This window comes from Zophobas morio, unplaced genomic scaffold (genome assembly GCF_036711695.1).
Source record: "Zophobas morio isolate AGI-343-1 ecotype UQ-CSIRO unplaced genomic scaffold, CSIRO_AGI_Zmor_V1 ptg000007l, whole genome shotgun sequence".
Taxonomy (NCBI): Eukaryota; Metazoa; Arthropoda; class Insecta; order Coleoptera; family Tenebrionidae; genus Zophobas; species Zophobas morio.
Window position 1 is genome coordinate 9303081 of NW_026972112.1, and position 22132 is coordinate 9325212.

General features: G+C 33.4%; 1 protein-coding gene across 2 annotated transcripts in view; it reads left to right on the forward strand.

Annotated features, from left to right (window-relative positions):
• Positions 1-7007: 7007 nt before the first annotated feature.
• Positions 7008-22132, forward strand: part of LOC135124088 (lutropin-choriogonadotropic hormone receptor-like) — an 86395-nt gene continuing 71270 nt past the window's right edge. For both annotated transcript variants that reach the window (XM_064048952.1, XM_064048955.1), the window contains exon 1: positions 7008-7155. In XM_064048952.1, the coding sequence (XP_063905022.1) occupies positions 7148-7155 (8 nt within the window). In that variant the 5' untranslated portion in view covers positions 7008-7147. The remainder of the gene's footprint in view (positions 7156-22132) is intronic.

Consider the following 22132-nt stretch of genomic DNA (forward strand, 5'->3'; position numbering starts at 1 on the left):
TGGGTTTTGTATTGTGTTTTTTGAAAGATTATGTTCGTTTCAGATAAATTTGAATGTTATAACAAAGCTTGCGGTTATTTTTAAATGTCAAAAAGAAAATAGCTGTATCGTTTTACTCTTTGTTTATTAAAAGCTCTGTCGAATTCATCAGTTACTAAGTATCTACCTACAACGAACAAAACTATAAGTTTTTTAAGTTTTTGCGCACATTTAATTGGATTGCTAGGCAAGCACATCTGCTATTGGAATGCGTTGTTATCCAAGTCACCCTGTATAAACGAACGAACTTTTACGATCCAATAAGAAACCGATAACCTTCCGCTGCGGTTTGAAACGTTAGACCTGTTTGTAATAAACCCCCGAAATAAAAATTATGATGTTTATAAGGCAAGCGCGCTGAAAAATTTAGATTTGAATTTTACGAGCGACAGTCTAATCAAGCACCTCAGCCATGAACTTGCCTTCTAGCTTTTTTCTGCTTGAGTTTATTCATATTGCGAAAACTAACAAGGATGCTTTTAGACACCGCGCACAAACAACCATAAAATTTTAATGTGAGAATAAATATTTGATATTTGCACTCGTGTCGCCTTTAAAATAAATGGGTGGGTATTTTGAGAACAGAGCAACAGGCGTCTTAATTACGGATTGATATGTATGAAGAAGGAAATGGCTTATTTGGCGGAGATCCGAGTCGGCTAACATAACTGATTCTGTTTAGCTTAACTAGATCCAAACTAATCTCCATTACCGTCACCGACTCGGGGCTACTGCAAATCAGGTGGTCGGAGGGACTGAATACTTGAAATTACGTGTCGCGTGACCGAGGATTTCAGAATATTTGGGTTTAGTTATGGTGTTATTAACATCATAACTGAGGGAAAAAAAGTCAAGGAACCTTCATCAAGCTAATAATAAAGTGTGGCAATTAATTTGTCACCTTGAGTACAAATAGATCTAGTGTGAAAGCACACAGCTCTGATTTTTTTTAATATTCAAATATTACTATTCTAATAAATTAACGGAATCACAGATGAGAATAGTGACAAATAAGAATTGATCCTTTAACACTAAACACCAACTATTATTAGTTATATCAGATTAGAAAAAAGTGAAGTTTTGCTTATAATTGGTTGCCTATAGCATGATACTGAGATTTCGTAAGCTGGTGTCCGTATATCATCAAATTAAGGCACTTAGGTGCAAATTTATGTTTAAAATCACATCAGGACTGTTATTTCAGCGTTAAATGCACTGTGATGATGGATTTCTCTAGGAAACTTGTTGGGCACGTGTTAATGCTTCTGTTTCAGTTCTGCATCACTTACTGAAAAACCGCCACTAGTTGAATATGAGCTTTTAAATGTTTTGATTTTTGCTGTATTTTTCATTATTACGATTTCCAGAATTTGTATGTTTTTGAAATCATTTAGATAAAAACATTTGTACAAAAATTATTGAAAATATAATACATATATGCAGTGCCGAAACTAGCTATAGGCCGAATAGGCCCTTGCCTAGGGGCGCCAACGACAAGGGGCGCCAAATTCGTCCAAAAATTATGTTGTATAGTTTTGGAAATTTCATTGTACCCTATAAAATTTTATTGGCAATAACGAAACGCACAGTAGTACAATAGCAAGAGATATTTACAACTTGCGTACCGGTAATCCCCAGATGTTAGAAACCAGAATAATCCAGGTCCGGGCTGGTACCATCGTTACTTATGAACGGACCATTATTTTATGAGTACAACTACCTGCCAAATATTCTCAGACAAATTAAAGTGAACTGGTGTGAGCCATAAATATTTCTTACGATTGTACTACTGTCTGTCTCGTTATCGTCAATAAAATTTTATAGGGTAGAATGAAATTTCCAAAACTATAGCAAGAATTATGTCATATTAATATTTTTTTATTTTGAACGGAAGCTCAGAAACATGTAACCGGTGCGACAAGTTTTTTAATGTTGATTTTATTTTGAACTTAGGTATATAATATTTATAGATTTATACATATTATATACCTATATGTATAATCACGAATTTTTTTCTTTGTTTTATATTTTATCATAGTATCTGTTTTGCATACGTATGAAAAAATATAAATAAAACTGTTCTGTAAAATTGCATTTTTATGTGTAGGGAAGGGGCGCCTAACGCAAGGTTCGCCTATACCTAAATATTCTTTGGTTTCGGCACTGCATATATGTGTAATATACGTCTGTCGCCCATAACCTGTTATTATGTCTGTCATATTCGGTTGGCTATTAGTCAGGAAACGTTGCGCACTTAACCTGGTCTAGAACAGAAAATCCTGACACTCATTATATGTCTACGAGCTTTATAGTCGTTGAAAACCTTCTGGAACACCAACCTCTAGTGTATAGTAATTACTGCTGGTTATTCCTATGGCTCAAATCCGTTGGCTATTTTCTATTTCTCACTTTGTATGTAATGAACGATTTTGTTTTCAACGACATCCGCACATCTTTGGCGTCACAGTTAATTTGCCACTACTCAGGACGCGTTGCACATTTAGGCTGGAATGAAAGCCCTTACAAGGTATAGACTGGATTTGCAGTCACAAACATTTTCGGTTCAAAAATCGTAGAGATCTGTTTCTATTCTGTTTCCTCTTTCATTTCCCTCCTTCATTGTTACCAGTACGCTTTATATTGAGTCACTGTTTCCAGATGTACTTTCTTGATTCCGTTGCTTTCATTTTTGTATTATAAGCTAGTCCGTCGACCGACTCTCTACTTTTACGTTTTCTCGACCTTTCATGACGCCTACAGTACGAAGAGATAGGTCTCCCGTTTCCGTCTACCATCTATCCGTCTATCCGTCTATCCGTCTGTCCGTCTGTCCGTCTGTCCATCTGTCTGCCGTCCCGGATTTTTATTAAGCAGATAATCTCCGAAAGTACGAGACCGAATTTTGTCAAATTTTGTATTTATATTAGGAATATCATGTAGATAGTAAAACGCTAAACAAAATTTGTCTAATCATCCCCACCAATAATGTAATGACGTCACTTCAAAATTGTACGTAGTAAGTGGGTTTTAAAATAACATAGTCATACACATGTAGTTTATAACTTCGAATTGAGTTTTTACGCAAAACTTCCAGATTTTTGGAAAAAAAAATCTAAATTATGAAACAACATTTTGCAATTCAATTTTGAATCTGCAAAACCGACTGCTGTCTAAAATGTGTGGGTCAAAAAAAAAAAAATGAATCAGTCAATTTATTTAATTATATATAATCCTATATAATCTGAAATCTTGTAGAGGTTTTAAAGTTATTGAAAACATGAAATTGTTAATTAAAATATATCTGTTTATTCTCCACAAAAATACATGACTTCATCTCAAAATTTTGCCGAATAAATTCTACCCAAAATGTGCAAAATAAGATGACTTTTTACTTGTGATTTGTCACTGTATTCATATTTTTTAGATTTGCTTATACAGGTGGCTCAAAAAATTAATGAATGAGTCAATTTATTTTATTGATTAAATCAGGAAAGGCTCACCCCATTTTCTAGAAAATTTTGGGAATACAATACTGTAATTTTTGAATTTCCATTTTACATTAAAGTAAAAAATAAAAAAATAAGCTTTTTTCTAGTTTTATGAGCAAGCAGTAGCCAAGCCTATCCACTCCTTCTTCGTTCCAGTGACTACTCTTAATATTGTTCAGCCTTATTTAGTAAGTTTTAACCCCGCCCACCCACCTTTTTTTTTCTTTTTAAGGATATGTCATTTACAGAAGATCAATCTTATCTTAACAAGTACTAGTGCTCTATTTTCTTAGAGGGTATCTCATTTGCCACAATCAATCTTATCTTAGCAAGTACTAGCCCTTCCCACCCATTCTTTATTTTCTTAGAGAGTAAGTCATTTACCAAAATCAATCTTATCTTAGCCGGTACTGGTCTCGCCCACCGACGATGTTCTCATTCTAACCATTTTATCTCTCTTCAATTGAGATCCACCTCTCATTCGGGCTAGATCAAATGAATCATTGAAATGGAAGCGCGGTGGGTGGGCGGGGTGAATTATATGTTCTTTTGTAAAGTGGGAATTGGAACTAATAGAACATAAGCTGTTAAAATAAGCGTGAATCATATATTTTGGAATTTTAACTCCTTTCTTGTCGTAATATAGAACACGTATACGACGTGCGCCGGAATAGGATGTCGAGTACGAGCTACGAGCTCGGTGTCGGTGTCGGTGTCGGTGTATGTAACAGAAACAGACCAAGTACGATATTTCCTTAATTAAAACAATAAAGGAGGATGTTGTTGTAAACAGTTTTTGCTAATTTATACATCATGCGTCAATAGTGAATGTTATTTAATGAAATTACGAGCACTAGTTAAATTAATAATTTTTAAAGTTGAATTTTGCGAAATTTTTCAGCGTGACCGATTTTTTAAGATATAAATACTGCTCTAGCATTTGTAAATATTTACTTGTTACTTTAGTTGGTAAATTACACATTGTACTTTAATTTTTTTTATACAATATTATTATAATAATTAATTATGATATTTCTATATAACAAATTAATAAAAAAAGCATATTTTATAATAAACAACAATTGACAATACATGGATATTTACTTTAATTAACCCAATCATCATCATTTTGTCAAAAAATACAAATGCAACATATTTTTGGTTTTTATTATTTTTTAAGAGAACATTATTGACTTCCCCGCGTATACGTATTAAATTTATATAAATTGACAACGCAGAGTTAAAACTCCAACCGTGCGTCCCTGGTCAAAGCACTCTTTTTTTTTGTTATACTACTTATTTGCTGTAACATTTATTTCTTATTTCTGAACAGAAAAAAAAAAGAGAACGGGTAGGTGGACGGGGCTAAATTTAACTTTTTCCTACAGAATCTTTTATAAGCAAGCAATAGCCCCACCCACCCACCCCTTTTCATTCTAGTCAAAACTCTTAAATCTTAATATTGTTCAGTGATTTAGCAAAATCAATCTTATTTTAACAAATACTAGCTCCGCCCACCCGCCCTCTATTTTCTTAGGGAGTAAGGAATTTGCCACAATCAGTCTTATCTTAGCAAGTACTACATTACACCAGTCCAGGTTCATATACGTGTCCTTGCAAAAATTACCGACGTTACCACAAAATTGTGTAAAGTAAAAACTCGACTTGAAAATGCTGATTGAATCTGTTTCATTGTACTTTCGGTGCGAGGGAAATTCTGTCGAAACAACTTTCGACCAGTTTTTTCTTTTTATTTCCCGAGCATAAGCTAAGGAAGTATAGTAATCGAGTTCATCGGGCGAATTGCCACTTTTATGTTTTCTCGATGTTTCATGGCCCTACAGTACGAAAAAGTAGTCTTCCGTTTCCGTCTGTCTGTATCCGTTTCTATTAGAATACCACAACCGCTGTTATAGGAACTTTGACCAATGACAGACTAGTTCAGACAGATAGGCGTCGTGACCTTTTTGCTATTCTGTTAATTTGTTTGATTATTTCTGGTTAATAACATGCGACGAATTTTTACTTTCTGGACGTAAGCTAAATAAGTATTGTAATAGTGTCCAATCGATGAATCTTTGCTTTTAGGTTTTCTCAACGTTTTATGATCACTAGAGTACGAAAAAGTATGTCTTCCATTTCCGTTTGTCTGTCTGTCTGCTTGTCGTCTGTGTCAATTTGTACTAGTAGTTCGATTGTTGTCAAATTTTATTTGCATGTCAAGAATATCGTGTAAAACGCTAATCAAAAATTGTTTAATCATCTCCACCATCAATGGGATGAGATCATCTCCGAAATCTACAGTCTTAGTAAATATTATTTAAGTTTTATAAAATAAAATACTCCTGCACTTATAGTATATGAGTTCGTCCTAAGCGTGATGAGGCCGTAATCAAAATTTATCCGTTTGCCTCCTCCCAAAAAAACTGATTACGTCATCTCAAAATTTTGCTGAATAAATCCTGTCTAAAATATGCAAAATATTATGACTCTTTATTTGTGGTTTGTTGATGGATTCATAGTGAACTAGGAAATTGATTTTACATAGGCACAGACCTGTACTTTAACAGTTCGTATATTTTTATTTTAACACAATCGAGGAAACCGTATTTTTCGATTGTATAGGCGATATATTATAGTTTTATTAAATGTAGAGGACTCAATAATTTAGTTTAGTACGAAAAATATAGTCATTGATACATTCGAAAAAATGTGTATCTGCTGTTTTTACAAAAATAGTATAAAACATTTTTGTCGCTTTGAAATTGGAAAATAACATTTAATTAAGTTGATGAAAAGATTTAGTAGCAATTTTCATTTAAGTTTTTTCCAAAACAGCATTTTTCCCGAATATTTTTCAGCGAGCCAAGGGAGCTGTATTTACTAGTCTTGCCAACAAAAGTCTAAAAAAGTTAAAATTGACATAAACATCGATACTGGCTACAGTAGAACTTGTTTCGCTTGGATTTTTGATATAATAACGATATTGGATAAATTTAATTTATTTCAAATTATGTAATAATTTGGTGTTATTAAAAACTTTATTTATCTTTGTAATTTAATTAAATCTAGAAAACTTAGTTAGTGTAAAGTAAACAAAGCAACTAAAAATTTTAGCAGGCAATAAATTATTAATTTAATTTAACATTTACAAATATTTACTACCAATCTTAATGAGCTTTTCCCCTAACACTCTTTAAGCCACAGGTATGCACCTTATTAAACAAACCACTCAATACCTCCCCCGACGCAACCCCGTTTTCCAAGAGCATAAAATACGGAACTTAAACCCCCATAAATTCCGCCTGATGCAACCCCACCTTCGCATAATTAAGAAAATCTAATTACCTCTCGTACTTCAGCATTTTTCAGAAAAATTCAGTTATTGATAGTCGAGTTGATGATAACCATGCGCACGGACATAAAATCCAACGCAACTCTAGTCTCTAGTTGAACGTTTCAGGCAGTTTTCGACCAACGCGCTGAAAACCACCACCACCAGCAGCGCTGAAAATTACGCGCGAGTCTGAAACTTTCCGCGAGTTGGTTGCCGGTTTCGCAATTCTTCCGAAAGTGATGTTACAGTCTCAAGTTTAGAAAAAAATACGATTTAGGCAAAAATGATGCTGTGAGTATTATTGGCAAATATTTGATGTTGTTGCAATTTTTAACAAAAGTTTAAATAAAAAAACAAATTTGTTAATATATAATGAAAAACTTCCATGAAAATTTTGGTTGTAGTTTGTTTATTTTTCAGTGGAATTTTCGCGGAAGCAGCTGAGCTTTTGCTTAAGGATGTATATTTATTAATTACAATTTTATTTTTAGAACTAACATCAAACTATGTTTTTATTAAACACAGAATATCGATTATCGGATTTTTGCGTCGTTTTTAAGTAAGGTGTTACTTAAATTTAAAAACATGTCTTGTTTATGTTTCAGGTGTACTAATTTTAAAATGCTTTTTTAAACTTTTCTTACGAAATAATTCCGTATTTTAGCGAACGTGATTATTTTGATATTAAAATATTTTGTCGAGGGAAAAATTCATTCATAAAAATTAACTCAGGATTAAATTAAATTTTGAAATGACTTCGTGAAGCCGACAGTTTTAATAAAAGCGGTTTTTAAGAGAGAAAGTATGATAAAACTTTTAAAGCACTTGTGTGGGAAAATAATAGCGTCACGTGTAAATAGAATAGGAAACAAATTTATACGAAAAATCTTCTGGATAGAGTTAAAATCATTATTATTATTCAATGGATAGAAGGCCTAGAGATAATATCAGCCATTAAAACGTCTAGCGTTGAAATATGAAGCTATTAAACGATCACTTCTTTTGTCAAGATTATTTGCTATAAACGCCCTTTGTGTGTCCTGAGTTATGTTACAAATATATTGAATTTTTTTTTTACTTCTCCACTCTATTTCAAATCTATGTTCGCCTCTGTTATTCGCTTTTACTGTCCAGAACGATATTTATCGCACAGGATATTTCTAAAGAATGTTTAATTTTATATTCTGATTTCCCAGTTGTTCTTCTTCGTTTCTATTTTTCTTTACTTGTTCATTGTTTTTAACAAGAACCTTTTTGAAACGATCAAGTCATTATTATTTGTCAAGAATCTAACTCAAAATTATACTTAACTTTATGTAAAGTAAGTTTACGTAAAACTACTTAATTCTTCAAAGTTAAGAAAAGGGATAAGAGTTTTTTTATGTTAAAATTGGAGAACCTTTCAACGAGTTGAAATTTTTAAGCGAGCGAAGTGAACCGTATTCCAACTACATATAAAAACGATGCCGTCCCTTAAGAGATTCGTTCAACGAGCGAAAGAAGCAATCTGTTTTAAGTTACTGTTAGTTTTAATAGTCGAATAACAACCGACTTCTTCGAGAGTAGCCTGACTACCGACTACAGATCTATGCATCGTTTGACAGGTGGCCACTATTCTGATCTGAACGGCTTGGAGTTAAGCTGTTTTACTAATATGATATAGTTTTGTTCCTGCCAATAAAAGTGTCAAGAAGTTATAATAGATGAATATAGTCAACAGCAGGATTTATAGTCAGCAAGAAAAAAGATAATTTAAAATTATAAATTCTGATCCTTTGCGTTAATAAAAGTGGTTCAAATTCCAAAAATGTGTTCTTTTTTGCATACCTAAATAATTTCACAAAAATTCCTCCTGTCTTCTCAGACTAGTCCGCACTATTCCACTACGTACTCATGAACTCCTGCTTAAAACTAATAACTCCCAAGTCCAAATCGTCACGTAAACCGATATTCGAACATCGGATCGATTAGAACCCGAAACCTTCCTCTCCAATTTTTCACTCTCTAATCTTCCATTAAGTTTTTCCTTAAGCATCTCAAAAACCCCTAAATTGCGACCCCCGGCGCAAAAACTTTTATCGCAAACACATCAAATCAAACGTAGACAAAGTTAAATTCTTGAGTCAATTTTCTCGCAACAATGCCACTTTTGACGCAGCAAACACAAAGTCAATTTGTAGCCTTTTACAGCAACCCCCGATAAAGTTTAGCTTCTTATACGTGTGCGTCGCCATCGCTACTAGCTGATAAACCTTCTCGGCCATCCCTATAAAGGCAGGTACTAACTGTCGACGTAAAAATGTATTGCCTCGATAAACCGAAACTTTAATTGCTACAGTTAAAAGGTTTAATTCAGGTCGTGACAGGAAATCGCTGGGGTTTTTGAAGCAGTTGGTGTTAATCATTTGATGATGATACGAGGTGTTGAAATTAAATTATTTTACTTTTTCTTCAATTGTCTAGAATTATTGTGGGTATTTTAAAAGCTGGTGATAAATTATGAAGTAATATGTGTATTTGAAACCAGAATAAATCAATAAATCTGTAGCAAGTTTCTCTAACAGTGTAATTGTGTTGATGATAAAGCGAACTAGATCAGAATAGTGTAGGTTACTTGTTAGAATTGTGCGTGGTCGTAGTGATCCCGGCTTATGAAGATAGGGAGAATAACAGCAGGTTGATTATAATAGGATGTTGTAATTATAAAATTTTGAATTTTTGCTGCAAGGTTAATTAATAATATTGAAGAAGTAGATATACTTATATTATGTTGCATTTTTATGTAATCTTTGTATGTGTGAATGTCAGACAAGTTTTAAGTTATGCTCATAAATGTTTTTCGATTCAGATCGTCGAAATCTCTCAAAATTTTGGAAATTTTTGAAAATTTTTACTTTTACCCAAGCATCGTTTAAAATTAACAAAAAAATGTTTTTGTTGATTTTGATTTCCAAAAGTTTTTTACATCTTAATTTATTGGACTGTCAGAATTTTTCCCTACCCAGTTTTTCTGAAGTCGGGTTAAATAAAAAAGCTACATCACACTATTTTGGATATTCATTTGCAGCCTTGATCAGGGACCATCAACATGCTATATTTTTTTCGGTGCGTCGAAATATACCTACTTCCCACAATATTTGTGGAATTTTAGCCAAATTCTTCGTAAGTTCACGAAGTCAGGTTAAGTCAGGTCAGGTTGTGTTATGCCAGGTTAGGTCATGTCAGGTTAGGTCAGGTCAATTCCTGAGTTTTCTGAATTTAATGTCTATATGAAAAATATTAAAGTCAGGTCAGGCCAGGTTAGAGACCTCAGATAAAGTCAAGTCAAAGCAGGTCAGGCTAAGTCAGCTAATATTAGGTTGTATCAGGTTGCATCTTGTCATGTCAAATCAGGTGAAGCAAAGTCTGGTCAAGTCAGTCTCCGGTCAAGTAAATATCTTGTGTCCTACCGAAACTAGTTTTTACAACTGAAACCGAAACTAACTAGTTTTTACAACCGAAATCGAAACCTAAATTTTCTTTTGTCGTGATTCCTCATTGTCATTTCTTAGTCAATGAGTTTTAGCTGCAGATATGTACTCCATGTGTTAGCAAAAATTCATTTATAGTGCGAACTTTACATGTTTCTTGCTCGATTATGTAAGAGCAATAAAACTATTTGACTAAATAATTGTAATAGAGTCCGCTTAACGAATGACTATTCACGTGTTTTCTCGACGTGTCATGACAAGTAGAATACAAAAAATAGGTTTCCCGTTTCCGTTTGTCTGTCGTCTGTGTCGATTTTTATGGGACAGATAATCTCCAAAACTTTTAGACCGATTGTAGTCAAATTGTCTATGTTTATTAAGAGTATCATGTAGATGGTAAAACGTTAACCAAAACTTGTCTAATCATCCGCAGAATAATGTAATAACGTCTCCTAAAAATTTTGCAAAATAAATTCGATTTAAATTTTCTAAAATAGCATGCTCCTATACTTGTGGTTTATGAATCCATCTTGAATGTTTACCCTACACATCCGGATTATTGGAAAAAAAAATTATAATAACTTTTTGCAATATAACTTTGAAACTACAACACCCAATACTATGAAATTGTGCAAACTTTTTGAGGTTATCGTAAGGTTGGCAATCGTTAATCAAAATTTATAAGTCTATGCTTTGTGCTTTGTCAAAACAATAATATTTTTACTTCCCGAGGAAGTATTGTAATCCGGTTCGTCGGCCGACTTTCTACTTTTCCGTTTCCTCGATCGTTCATGACCCCTGGAGTACGAAGAAATAGGTCCCCCGTTTCCGTCTGTCTGTCCGTGTGTCCGTCTGTCCGTCGGTCTGTCGTCCCAATTTTTATTAGACAGATAATCTCCGAAATTACTGTGCCGATTGTTGTCAAATTTTGCATTAATCCCCACCAATAATGTAATGGCGTCACTTCAAAATCGTACATAGTAAATGGGTTTTAAATTATATACAATAACATAGTCCTAAACATGTCGTTTGTGACTCCGTGTTGAGTTTTTACCCGAAATATTATGAAAAAATCCAAATTATAAAACAACATTTTGCAATTTAATTTTGAATCTGCAAAACCGAATACTTTGAAATCTTGCAGATGTTTTAAAGTTATGAAACGCGTGATACATTTTTAATCAAAATATATTTGCTTATCTCCTCCAAAAAACTGATTACGTCATCTCAAAATTTTCTAACTCAACTCGAAAATGCTTGATATGTTTCATTGTGCTTTAGGTGCAAGGGAAGTTCTGTCGAAACAACTTTAGAACAATTTTTTAGAAACTACAAAAAGAAACGAATGATGCAATTTATTCTACTGATGAAATGAGGAATGTTCACCCCGTGTTTTAGAAAATTTGGAAATACAATTCATTATATTATTAGATATATTATTTATACAAATTGATGTAGCTGTCCTTCGTAAAATGTTACAATAAAATTTTTTAATAAAAAAACTCACTTAAAACTTACACATAGCATGCTTCTTTACTTTTGTACTTTTGTCTTGACGTTACATACATATCTTTATTTTCACTTATAGGGATTCTCCTAAAAAAAAATAAAATTTGTATATATCTTATATCTCTCTAGATAATCTTAGATCAATTTTTACTTCCCGAGCGTAAGCAAAGGAAGTATTGTAATCGAGTCCGTCGGCCGACTCTCTACTTTTACGTTTTCTCGATCTTTCATGACCCCTAGAAGACGAAGAAATAGGTCTCCCATTTCCGTCTGTCTGTCCGTCTGTCCGTCTGTCCGTCTGTCCGTCTGTCCGTCTGTCCGTCTGTCCGTCTGCCGTCCCGGATTTTTATTAGACAGATAATCTCCGAAAGTACTCGACCGATTGTTGTGAAATTTTGTACTTATATTAAGAATATCATGTAGATGATAAAACGCTAACCAAAATTTGTCTAATCATCCCCACCACTAATGCGATGACGTCACTTCAAAATTGTACATAGTAAATGGGTTTTCAATTGTATAAAATAACATAGTCCTACACATGTAGTTTACAACTCCGAATCGACTTTTCACCCGAAACGTCCAGATTTTTGGAAAAAAAATCAAAATTATAAAACAACATTTTGAAATTTAATTTTTAATCTGCTAACCAGAATGCTTTGAAATGTTGCAGATGTTTTAAGGCTATAAAGAGCATCATAAATCTTTAGTCAAAAAATATTTGCTTATCCCCTCCAAAAACTTGATGACGTCAGCTCAAAAGTTTGTGGAATAAATCATATCTAAAATGTACAAAATATGATGAGTCTGTACTTGTGATCTATCACTCCATTCATTTTTTTGGATTTGCATATACAGGGTGACTCAAAAAAATTAATGAATGCGTAAATTTATTTTATTGATTTAATCAGGAACTACAAAACCGAATGCTTTGAAATCTTGCAGATCTTTTAAGGTTATAAAGAGCATAATAAATTTTTAGTCAAAATATATTTGGTTATCTTCTACAAAAAACTGATGACGTCAGCTCAAAAGTTTGCCGAATAAATCGTATCCAAAATGTACAAAATATGATGAGTCTGTACTTGTGATTTATCATTCCATTCATATTTTTGGATTTGCATATGCAGGGTGACTCAAAAAAATTAATGAAGGCGTGAATTTATTTTATCGATTTAATCAGGAATTACAAAACCGAATGCTTTGAAATCTTGGGAATATTTTAAAGTTATTATAAGCATGGTAAACTTTTGTTCAAAATGTATTTGTTCATCCCTCCTAAAAAAATTGATGACGTCACCCTTAAATTTTGCTGAATAAATCCTATCTAAAATCCAAAAAATATGATGAGTTTGTACTTGTGATTTATCATTCCATTCATATTTTTTAGATTTTCTTAAGAGGTGGTTCAAAAAAATTAATGAAGTCAATTTATTTTATTGATTAAATTAAAGGCAACACTTATTATTAGTATTACACCCCAACCAACCCAATTTGGTAGACACAAAATTTGTTAAAGGAAAAACTCTGTTGAAACATAAGGGTAGCACGCTTATTTACATCTATTTTAACATTACAGACGTGCGTTTGTTTTGTTCGTTGACTAGGTTCCGCGAATGTGGAATAGACATGTTTATAATCAACCAATTGTGAATTTCACCGTCAAGAATTAAAATAAAACCCAATGTTTTATATAATAAGCGGAAGTGGAAGCAATAAAACCGATGGTCGTTTTGTTTACAGTTTCTCTGTTTGACTCTCACGTATGCTGTTACGCTTGTCATCTTAATTTAAGAATGTTTATACATAAACGATTTTCAGTTGCCTTTCATATTACCAGACAGCGGATTTTTGTCGGGCTACGTCACGTTTAATCGGTACTAATTCCATAAATATAATTAACGATTTATTAATCAAACGACTAAATAAATGAGAACGGGAATTAACAGCAGAGTGCAACGAAACAACGTTATTCTAATCTCAAATAAATGAAGTGCAGTCCGCAACGGCAATGAATTCGCATCCCGTGCGAGCCGTACCGAGTTTGGCCTTGCCTAGCCCGACAGAAATCCGCTCTCTAGATATTACACACCGGCGCCGTATACGTGAGTAAATTGTTTCGTTATTTTATTGATTATAAGAAATCAATATTCAAAACGACCCAATTCATTTTCCCGAAAATTTGGGAACACAATAATTTTATTCTTAGTATTACACTACATCTATCCCAACTGATATACGTGTCCTTGCAAAAATGTTGATGACGTCATCACAATTTTTTTTTAAATTCCCACTACAAAAATGTAATGAGAAAAAAAAACATAATAGGCATGCGGTCGTCAAGTTTCCGACAGCGAGGGAAGTACTGTCTAAACTCTTTAGACCAATTTTTTTAAACTCGTACACATCTGCAGCTAAAATTTCCAGAAACGTAGTCTTAGACTTGGAAATGTTAATGAAAAAAATTTGTCGAAGGTTGTTTTGAGAGAGTTTCCCTCGCCCCTGAAGAACAACAAACCATCGAGTTTTTTGGAAAAACTATAAAATTTGCTTTTGTGAATGTAATTATTTTTATGAGAACCCCTAGCATTTAAAGTAAAGATATGTATCCAATGTTAAAGTAAATGAAAGAAGCATGCTACGGCTCTATTTCAAATGAGTTTTCCTTTATAATATATTGTGATGACGTCATCAACATTGTTTGCAAAGACATGTATTGTCAACTTGGATAGGTGCAATGTAATACTAGTAATAACGGTATTATATTCTCAAATTTTCGGGAGAATGGAGTGATCCGTTCTTCTTCTCGTTAATCAATAAAATAAATTAACTCATTCATTAATTTTTTTGAGTCACCCGGAATAAGTAATTAAAAAAATATAAATGCAACGATAAATCACAAGTACATACTCGTCACATTTTGCACATTTTCGGCAGAATTTATTCGGCAAAATTTTCAAATGACGTCATACATTTTTGGAGGGGATAAACAAATACATTTTGATTACAGATTTAACGTGCGTACGATAACTTGAGGTCTGCAAGGTGTCTGATTTAATCAATTAAATGAATTGACGCATTCATTAATTTTTGAGTCACCCTGTATAAGCAATTCTAAAAAATATTAATGGAAAGTTAAATCATGTTTTGCACATTTTAGACAGAATTTATTTGTGATGACGTCATCAATTTTTTGGGAGGGGATAAACAAATAAATTTTGATTAACGATTTACCATCATTGCGATAACCTTAAAACGTTTGCAAGATTTGAGAGCATTCGGTTTTGCAGTTTCAAAGTTATATTGCAAAATGTTGTTATACAATTTTGAATTTTTTCCCAAAAATCTGTATGTCTGAGGTGAAAATTCAACACGAATTCATACACCTCAAGTGGAAGAGTATTTTATTTTATGAAATTAAAAAGAATATATTATTGTAAATGTTGGAGATGACGTCGTCCCACTGCTGGTGGGGATGTTTAGCCAAATTTTGGAGAGCGTTGTACCATCTACATGTTATTCTTAATATACATACAAAATTCGACAACATTCGGCACAGTAGTTTCAGAGATTATCTGTGTAATAAAAATCCGGACAGACGGCAGACAGAGAGACAGACGGAAACGGGAGTACTCTAGGGAGTCCGCCGATGGACTCGATTACAATATTCGTTAGCTTATCGAAATAGTTCAAATAAGTAATATAGAAATTCTGTAAACATTATTGTTTTTAGCTTGAAGGGGGAAGCCTCATTTAGTAAGTTACAAAACTATGCTTTTACTTCCCGAGCTTAAGCTAGGGAAGTATTGCTATAGGCTTCACGGGGCGACTGGTTAGTTTCGTGTTTTCTCGATGTTTCATGACCCCTAGAGTACGAGAAACTAGGTCTCCTGTTTCCGTCTGCCTGTCTGACAGTCATCTATTTGTCGTTTGTGTCGACTTATATTAGACAAATAACCTCCGCAACTACCAGACCGATAGTTGTTAAATTTTATGCAATATTTTCCGCTTGGTTCATGTAGCCGATATCTGAATCAACTGGTTGGTGATTCAGTTGTATTAATAGCTTACCAAGTTTTTTTTTCACTGTGACTTGTATTATCTACATACTTTTACGTAAATACAGGAGTAACATAAGATAAATAAAAGTTGAGCTTCGAATACTTTTTCATAATTGAATGGAAACTTTATACACGTAACGTTTCGCTCACCACGCGAGCTCTAATTATTCTGTCACGCTCCGCGGACACATCGATCGCTTTGCGAGATCCATTTGAGATTTTGGTAACACCAGTAATGTACATGTAATAAAATACGTTTTTCTCCAATGAAAGTTTACACGCAAAGCCGCCATAAAATTAGTTTCGTATTTTCCACTCTCGTTTACTTTAAAGTGAATCCGGAGGGACACTTAGTTTAAGATGCAGTCTTGTGCACTTTGTCAGACAGCACTGTGTGCTGAATTTTTAAATTCTCAATTTTCTGAAGTTCTTCAAAGATGCATACGTCCACAAAGCTTCTTTGATCTCGAAAACGAATCATGTGAGATTCGCACAGTATGTGCGTATAATAATAATTAGTCGGGGTAGAGCGCCCATTCTTTTATGGGTTATAAAGCTAATGTAATTGTAATCCACCTTTGCTTTTTTAGTTTAATCCTGAAGGACCGTGTTTCCACTTTTACACACCCACGAACCCATTTTTGTAAAACCGTGTTTTCGTATTTATGTACAGTTTATGATTGATGATTACCATTTGAGTTATCTTAATTGCCCCCACTAGATTAAACCGCGGCTTTTAGCGTAGTACCATATGGTCGTAGTAAATTAATTTACTCGATAATTATGCCCCGAAATCGTTCTTAACTCCCCATTACCAAAAAATTCCGCATTTTCTGCGTATTTATACAAGTGGTTCCGTAATCTGATAAATCGCTATTTATTTTAACGAAAGGAAAATATTTACGCGAACAAGAGCCGAAATAAAAATAAAGTCATGCTGAATGCATTGTTTAAGCTAATGGAATAATGCTGTGAGTTCACTTGTGGCACGAATGACAAAAGCAGTGAGGCCATGTACATCTGAGGTAACTTCCGTCAAGCCGAAACTTTCATAATGTAAAGATTCCTTGTTGAAGTTTCGCTAAGTTCAAAGTAAATTTTGAGTCGAGAAGAGGGAAATCTGAAAGTGCGGAAGCTGTAGGCTGTGTAGGGTAATTTTTTGAGGAGATTATTTCGATGCGTGGGAGACAATCCGAGTTTAGAATATTTAAAGTTTGAAGGTCCTAATATGGACCAGAAGCCAGATTCTCATCACCGAAATGAAAATCTATAAGCAGTAAGCACCGAACCTCCTTCGCCTCGCCCGACTGAAAGTTAGGTACGCTACAAAATTTAGAGTGGTTTGAACTCAGACAAGCCTTAAAAAAAATCATGCAAAGGAACAAATTAACGCCAACGCAGTGGAACTACACAAACGACTTTAAAACACACAGCAGTTATAAACAACAATTCTCTTCCCCAGTTTTAAATTAAAAAAGTAATAACGTGAATTATAAAACACAGTTGAGCTATCCTACTAACTGCACCATTTTCGCGACTGTTTGTTTGTCGCAGCTAATAAACCTAAAAATAACGTCGATGTCATTCTTCCTTCTACGCGAAAACATTTATTGACAAATCTGTTAGAGTTTACGAACAAAAATGTCGCTTTACTTATGCATTATGATCTCTCCAAATGACAAGTGACAAAAACTTGTATCCCCCTCTACTAAAACCACACTTCACTAAATTGAATTTTTGAGTTGTTTTTCCGCGTATATTTTAAGACCCTTTCAGCTTCCAATAATACAAGCTCTCCATTTTTTCAGTGGAAGAGCTTTTGATGTCAATACTGATATTGCAAGTCACACGATGCAGCTATAGTCAACAGCGACATAATCTCGTTAACTATAACAAAAGGGACTTGTTTTAATTTAGTTATGAAGATCTTGTAACAAAGACGAGATAATTGTAATTAATAGCACGTTCTGAGTAAAAAGATAATGACAAACATTTGGTTAAAACTGTGTAGCGAGCGATTTGTTAAATGAATAAAATATCACATTCCGGGGAAATACAGGATTGCGATGACTGGTATAATAATTAAAATCTAAATTAAAAGTTGAATTGGGGTAATAAGAAGGGCTTGCAGTGTTCAAATAATATTAAGGAGGGTTTATTATTTCTAGTTCATTGTTCCAGAGGTGGAAGATATTGAAAATTTTCCTCTCTTGTCAGTATGAAATGGGGGAGTTGCGAATGTTGGAAATCTCATATTTGAAGAGATTGCAGTTCGAGATGTTAGAAAAAGTGTCGGAAAAATTCATAAATCTTAAACGTTTACGTGTTCACTCAAAATAAAGCTGCAATACTTTGAATATTATGTAATTAAGTAATATTTATGTCACAAGTGACATAAAAAGTTTTTTTTCCGTACGAGGGTGACGTTTATGAAATGTTAGCAGCTAACAGAGATGAGTTTATCAAAAGCAGTCGTAAAAATCAAATTTATGACGGCAATAATTGCAAACTTTCGTCACCATTTTTGTGTACTATGTAAGCTGTCATTAAACTTGGTTTTTATTGCATGTCTATGTTCCCATTAATAAACTAGTTACTGCGTCAACACCGGTCCAGCCACGAAAAGATAAAAAATAATATTTTTATTTTACGTAAAATGATTCTCTACACAATTTTTTCCATCTCTAAACATCATATATTGACATTCATCTTGGTAAAATTGAGTTACGAAGAGTATGTAATATTTTTTTAACACATCAACGAGTACCTATGATATATTTAAAAGACAAAATAAACAAAAGTTATCTAATCTTCTACACACAACCAACTGCGTAACTATCAACTACTGATGCTTTATATTTACAAAAATTTATGATGAAAAGTTTTCACATGTGCTGTTAATTTTGGCTATTTTTAAAATACGAATAAAAAAGGAAAATAAACACGAGACAGTTACATTTTCAGAATTAGCGTTCACCACACGAGTATAAATGTTTAAAAATAAACTTTTCACATTACAATGTGTGCACACAGTAAACAAAACTGACATTTTTATTAGTTTAATTAAAATAACGTGTTAAAAAGAACGTCAAACATACACAAAAAGGCTTCTGTGTGTTAAATAAAGAAACAAACGTTAATGTAAGTACCTGAAATACAATGCAAGTGAGTCCCCTTTTCATACGTTTATCTTGTATAAAAATGTATTTACTGAATAAAACGCAAAATAAGTAACAAGGTTATTAATAAAATTCCTTATTCATGGAACTGAAATAAATTCTTTGTTGACGTGCTTAAATCATTTTAAACCCCTTATTAAAATTTCATGCTTTCGAGGTAAAGAATTTCATTACTTGTTCAGAATTCATGCACATATTTATATCACCCTGAAATACGACACAGATGTTTATATGCACGTTATCCAGGATAGAAAAATTTCTGAAACCTTGGTTTTGCCAGTTTTAAAGTCTCGAGGGTTTAGCAATAATATCTACATAATAAAACTTTTTGATTTAATTATTACAGAATACGTATTTGTTTATCCTTTTTAGAACCTGGTGATTGTTGAATTATTATTAAATAGTATGTCTTCAGATGTGTTGTTTATGGATATTTTAATATAATTTATATTTTTATTTTGCTGATTCAATCAAAGACGGCTTACCGATTTTTTCCGAAATTCTGGGAACGAGTGTCGAGAAAACCCAGCAAAGTTGCGCCGGATTTATTTTGTAAATAATCGCTGTAATAGTTAGTCGTGTAAATTCGAGTTAGTAAGAAATAAATTGTTGAGTTTACCCACGCCGATTTTATTCACTGGTCAACGTAACAATATCTTGATGAAGCGTTAATCAAAATATATCGACACCTCTAAAACTATTAACTTCAAAAAATCATCCAGAGATTTTAAAACCAAAAAAATTAAAAAAACTTTCTTTGCGAATGAATAGAAAAATATTCCCTAACGATCTTTTCCCCAATTACGTTTAAAATGAAGCAAATCGCCTCATCAATAAATCAAATTAAAAAAGCCCCTTTTTAATTCACTCATTCCGATTCAAATTATATTTCTTAATTTTTATTCCTGCAGCAGCGAAAGGATTAATTTGTTCCGGCCGAGCAGCAAACGACGATTTCTCCGTTTCAACGCCTGCGACGCTACGATCATTGTTTTAAAACCTGTCGCAAATTAGCTCTTCCTGAACCTTGAGCGCAAAACCGAAAGAGAAAAAGAATTGCGTGGAATCAAAAAGGTGCCGATGGGCTTTTTGCGGCATTTTCCCACATCTTAATAAACGCCCGCCGGAGCTTCGCGGATGAATTATCGAAAGAAACCGTGTTAATTTATTACAGTTTATTAAAAGCGGCTCTTTGGAGTTGCTGGATTTTTGTGCGGATTATTTGGAGCGGCCCTAATGGATGATGGAGTTTTCTGGTATTTCGTGAGCGAGGTTTTGTGCGTTTACCTTAGGAGTGGGAAGCGATGATTTTTGCTAACTGGGTTTTTAGTGTTTTTGAGTGTGGAGGAGTCGAACGGTGAAATGGGCTAATGAAAATTTAATTAGCTAAATGTAGAGAAAACGGGATGTACATTGAAAGAAATTATTAATTCATGGCACGGTGTTTCAATGTTAAAGCAAAAGGTCTAGCGATGTACATAAATTAAAGCGGATTTGCGAAGATGTACTGGGAAAGTAATTAGCCTCTAAGATATCCACGTTACTTGAGGTAAGTATCAAGCTGGATACAAGCGCACGAGTATACAAAAGTCAATCAGTGTCGCAGGTTGTGACATAAGCGCAGTACAGTTAAATAACCAATTAAAGGGCTTTTCAGCGGGATTGCACACTCTGAAAATAATATGTATTGATTTATGTAACACGTTTGGAAAGAGCATATTTCTTTATGTAATTTCTTGAAAAAATACTACCATTATACCGGTAATGTGAATGTCGTAATAACATTCGTTTTATGACTAGTTACAAAAAGTGAAGAGTATACGGTAAATATTTATCTTTCACTTCTTGAGCGTAAACTATTGAAGTACTGTAATAGGGTCATTTTCACGGGTTGCTAATTTCATGTTTAATTAAAGTTTCCGTCTATCTGTCTGTGCAGGTCGTAAAACGTTAACCAATGTTATGTCAAATATCATTTGAAATCATTTTCATAAAATAATTGTATATTTTAATGTGAAAAAAAAAATAAAATTAGTAACATTAAATTTTATACGTTGCCCTAGAACTTTCAAAATGACTTTTTGAAATTATTGCAAGCTACTAACAGTGGTTTTCTGGTTACTAATTTTTGTAAGAAACAGGGCTAGTTATAAAGCTAAAGCACCAGTTAACACATTACAGGACACTAACAAATTTTGTTTGATGATCTCCAAAAGTTGACCACAACATCTGAAGAACTTTTTAAATAAATATTTATCATGACTCACTTTGAAGCCAGGTTTTAGTTTTTACGACTATTTTCAAAGGAACTGATTATATTTTCAGTTTTCTCGTAAGAGTCTGTTCAATTTTTTCTATTGTTTCAAAATTGACCCATTTAATTTCTCTAAAATTCCTCGAACAGAGAAATATTGTGATAGTTGCTATTACAAATATTACAACTCAAATGTTTCTCCTTACGAAAAATTAATAAATTGTTTTCATGAAATAAAATAGTTTGTATTACACAAGTTTTCACTATTCAGGCACTTCCACCTCTTGCTGAACAATAACCTGAGTAATTGAATGATTAAATCATTCTTTTCTACAAAGTTTCTTGTAAGAGAAGTTGCTTTAAAAGACACAAGAGGGAAGCCACAAAAGAGACTTAAATAAATTTAAATAGCTTGTGAGACACTACTTTGAAGTCAATTTAACTTCCACGCAAAGTCTAAATTTACTGGTCACGTGCGGTCCACGTGACTGGTAAGACTGCGCTGAGTGGTGTGGTTCCTGGGTAAGAGAGGGAAACAAAACGTGTCATTATTTATTAGTGAAACAGTAAAACAATACTGAACCCTTCTTAATATAATTTAAAACAAAATGTTGTCCTGTGTTGAAGTGTAGAGTTCGCTGGTTTAATAGATAATATTGTCACGAAATAAATCCATACGCCGTCCCGGTACGACGCCTATGGGTTTTCCAGTATGTGCGGCGATGATGGATGACTCATTGTCGGTGACGGCGGCCGGACGCTAAAGAAAAGCTTGGAAGTGGAAGTCGCGGTGGG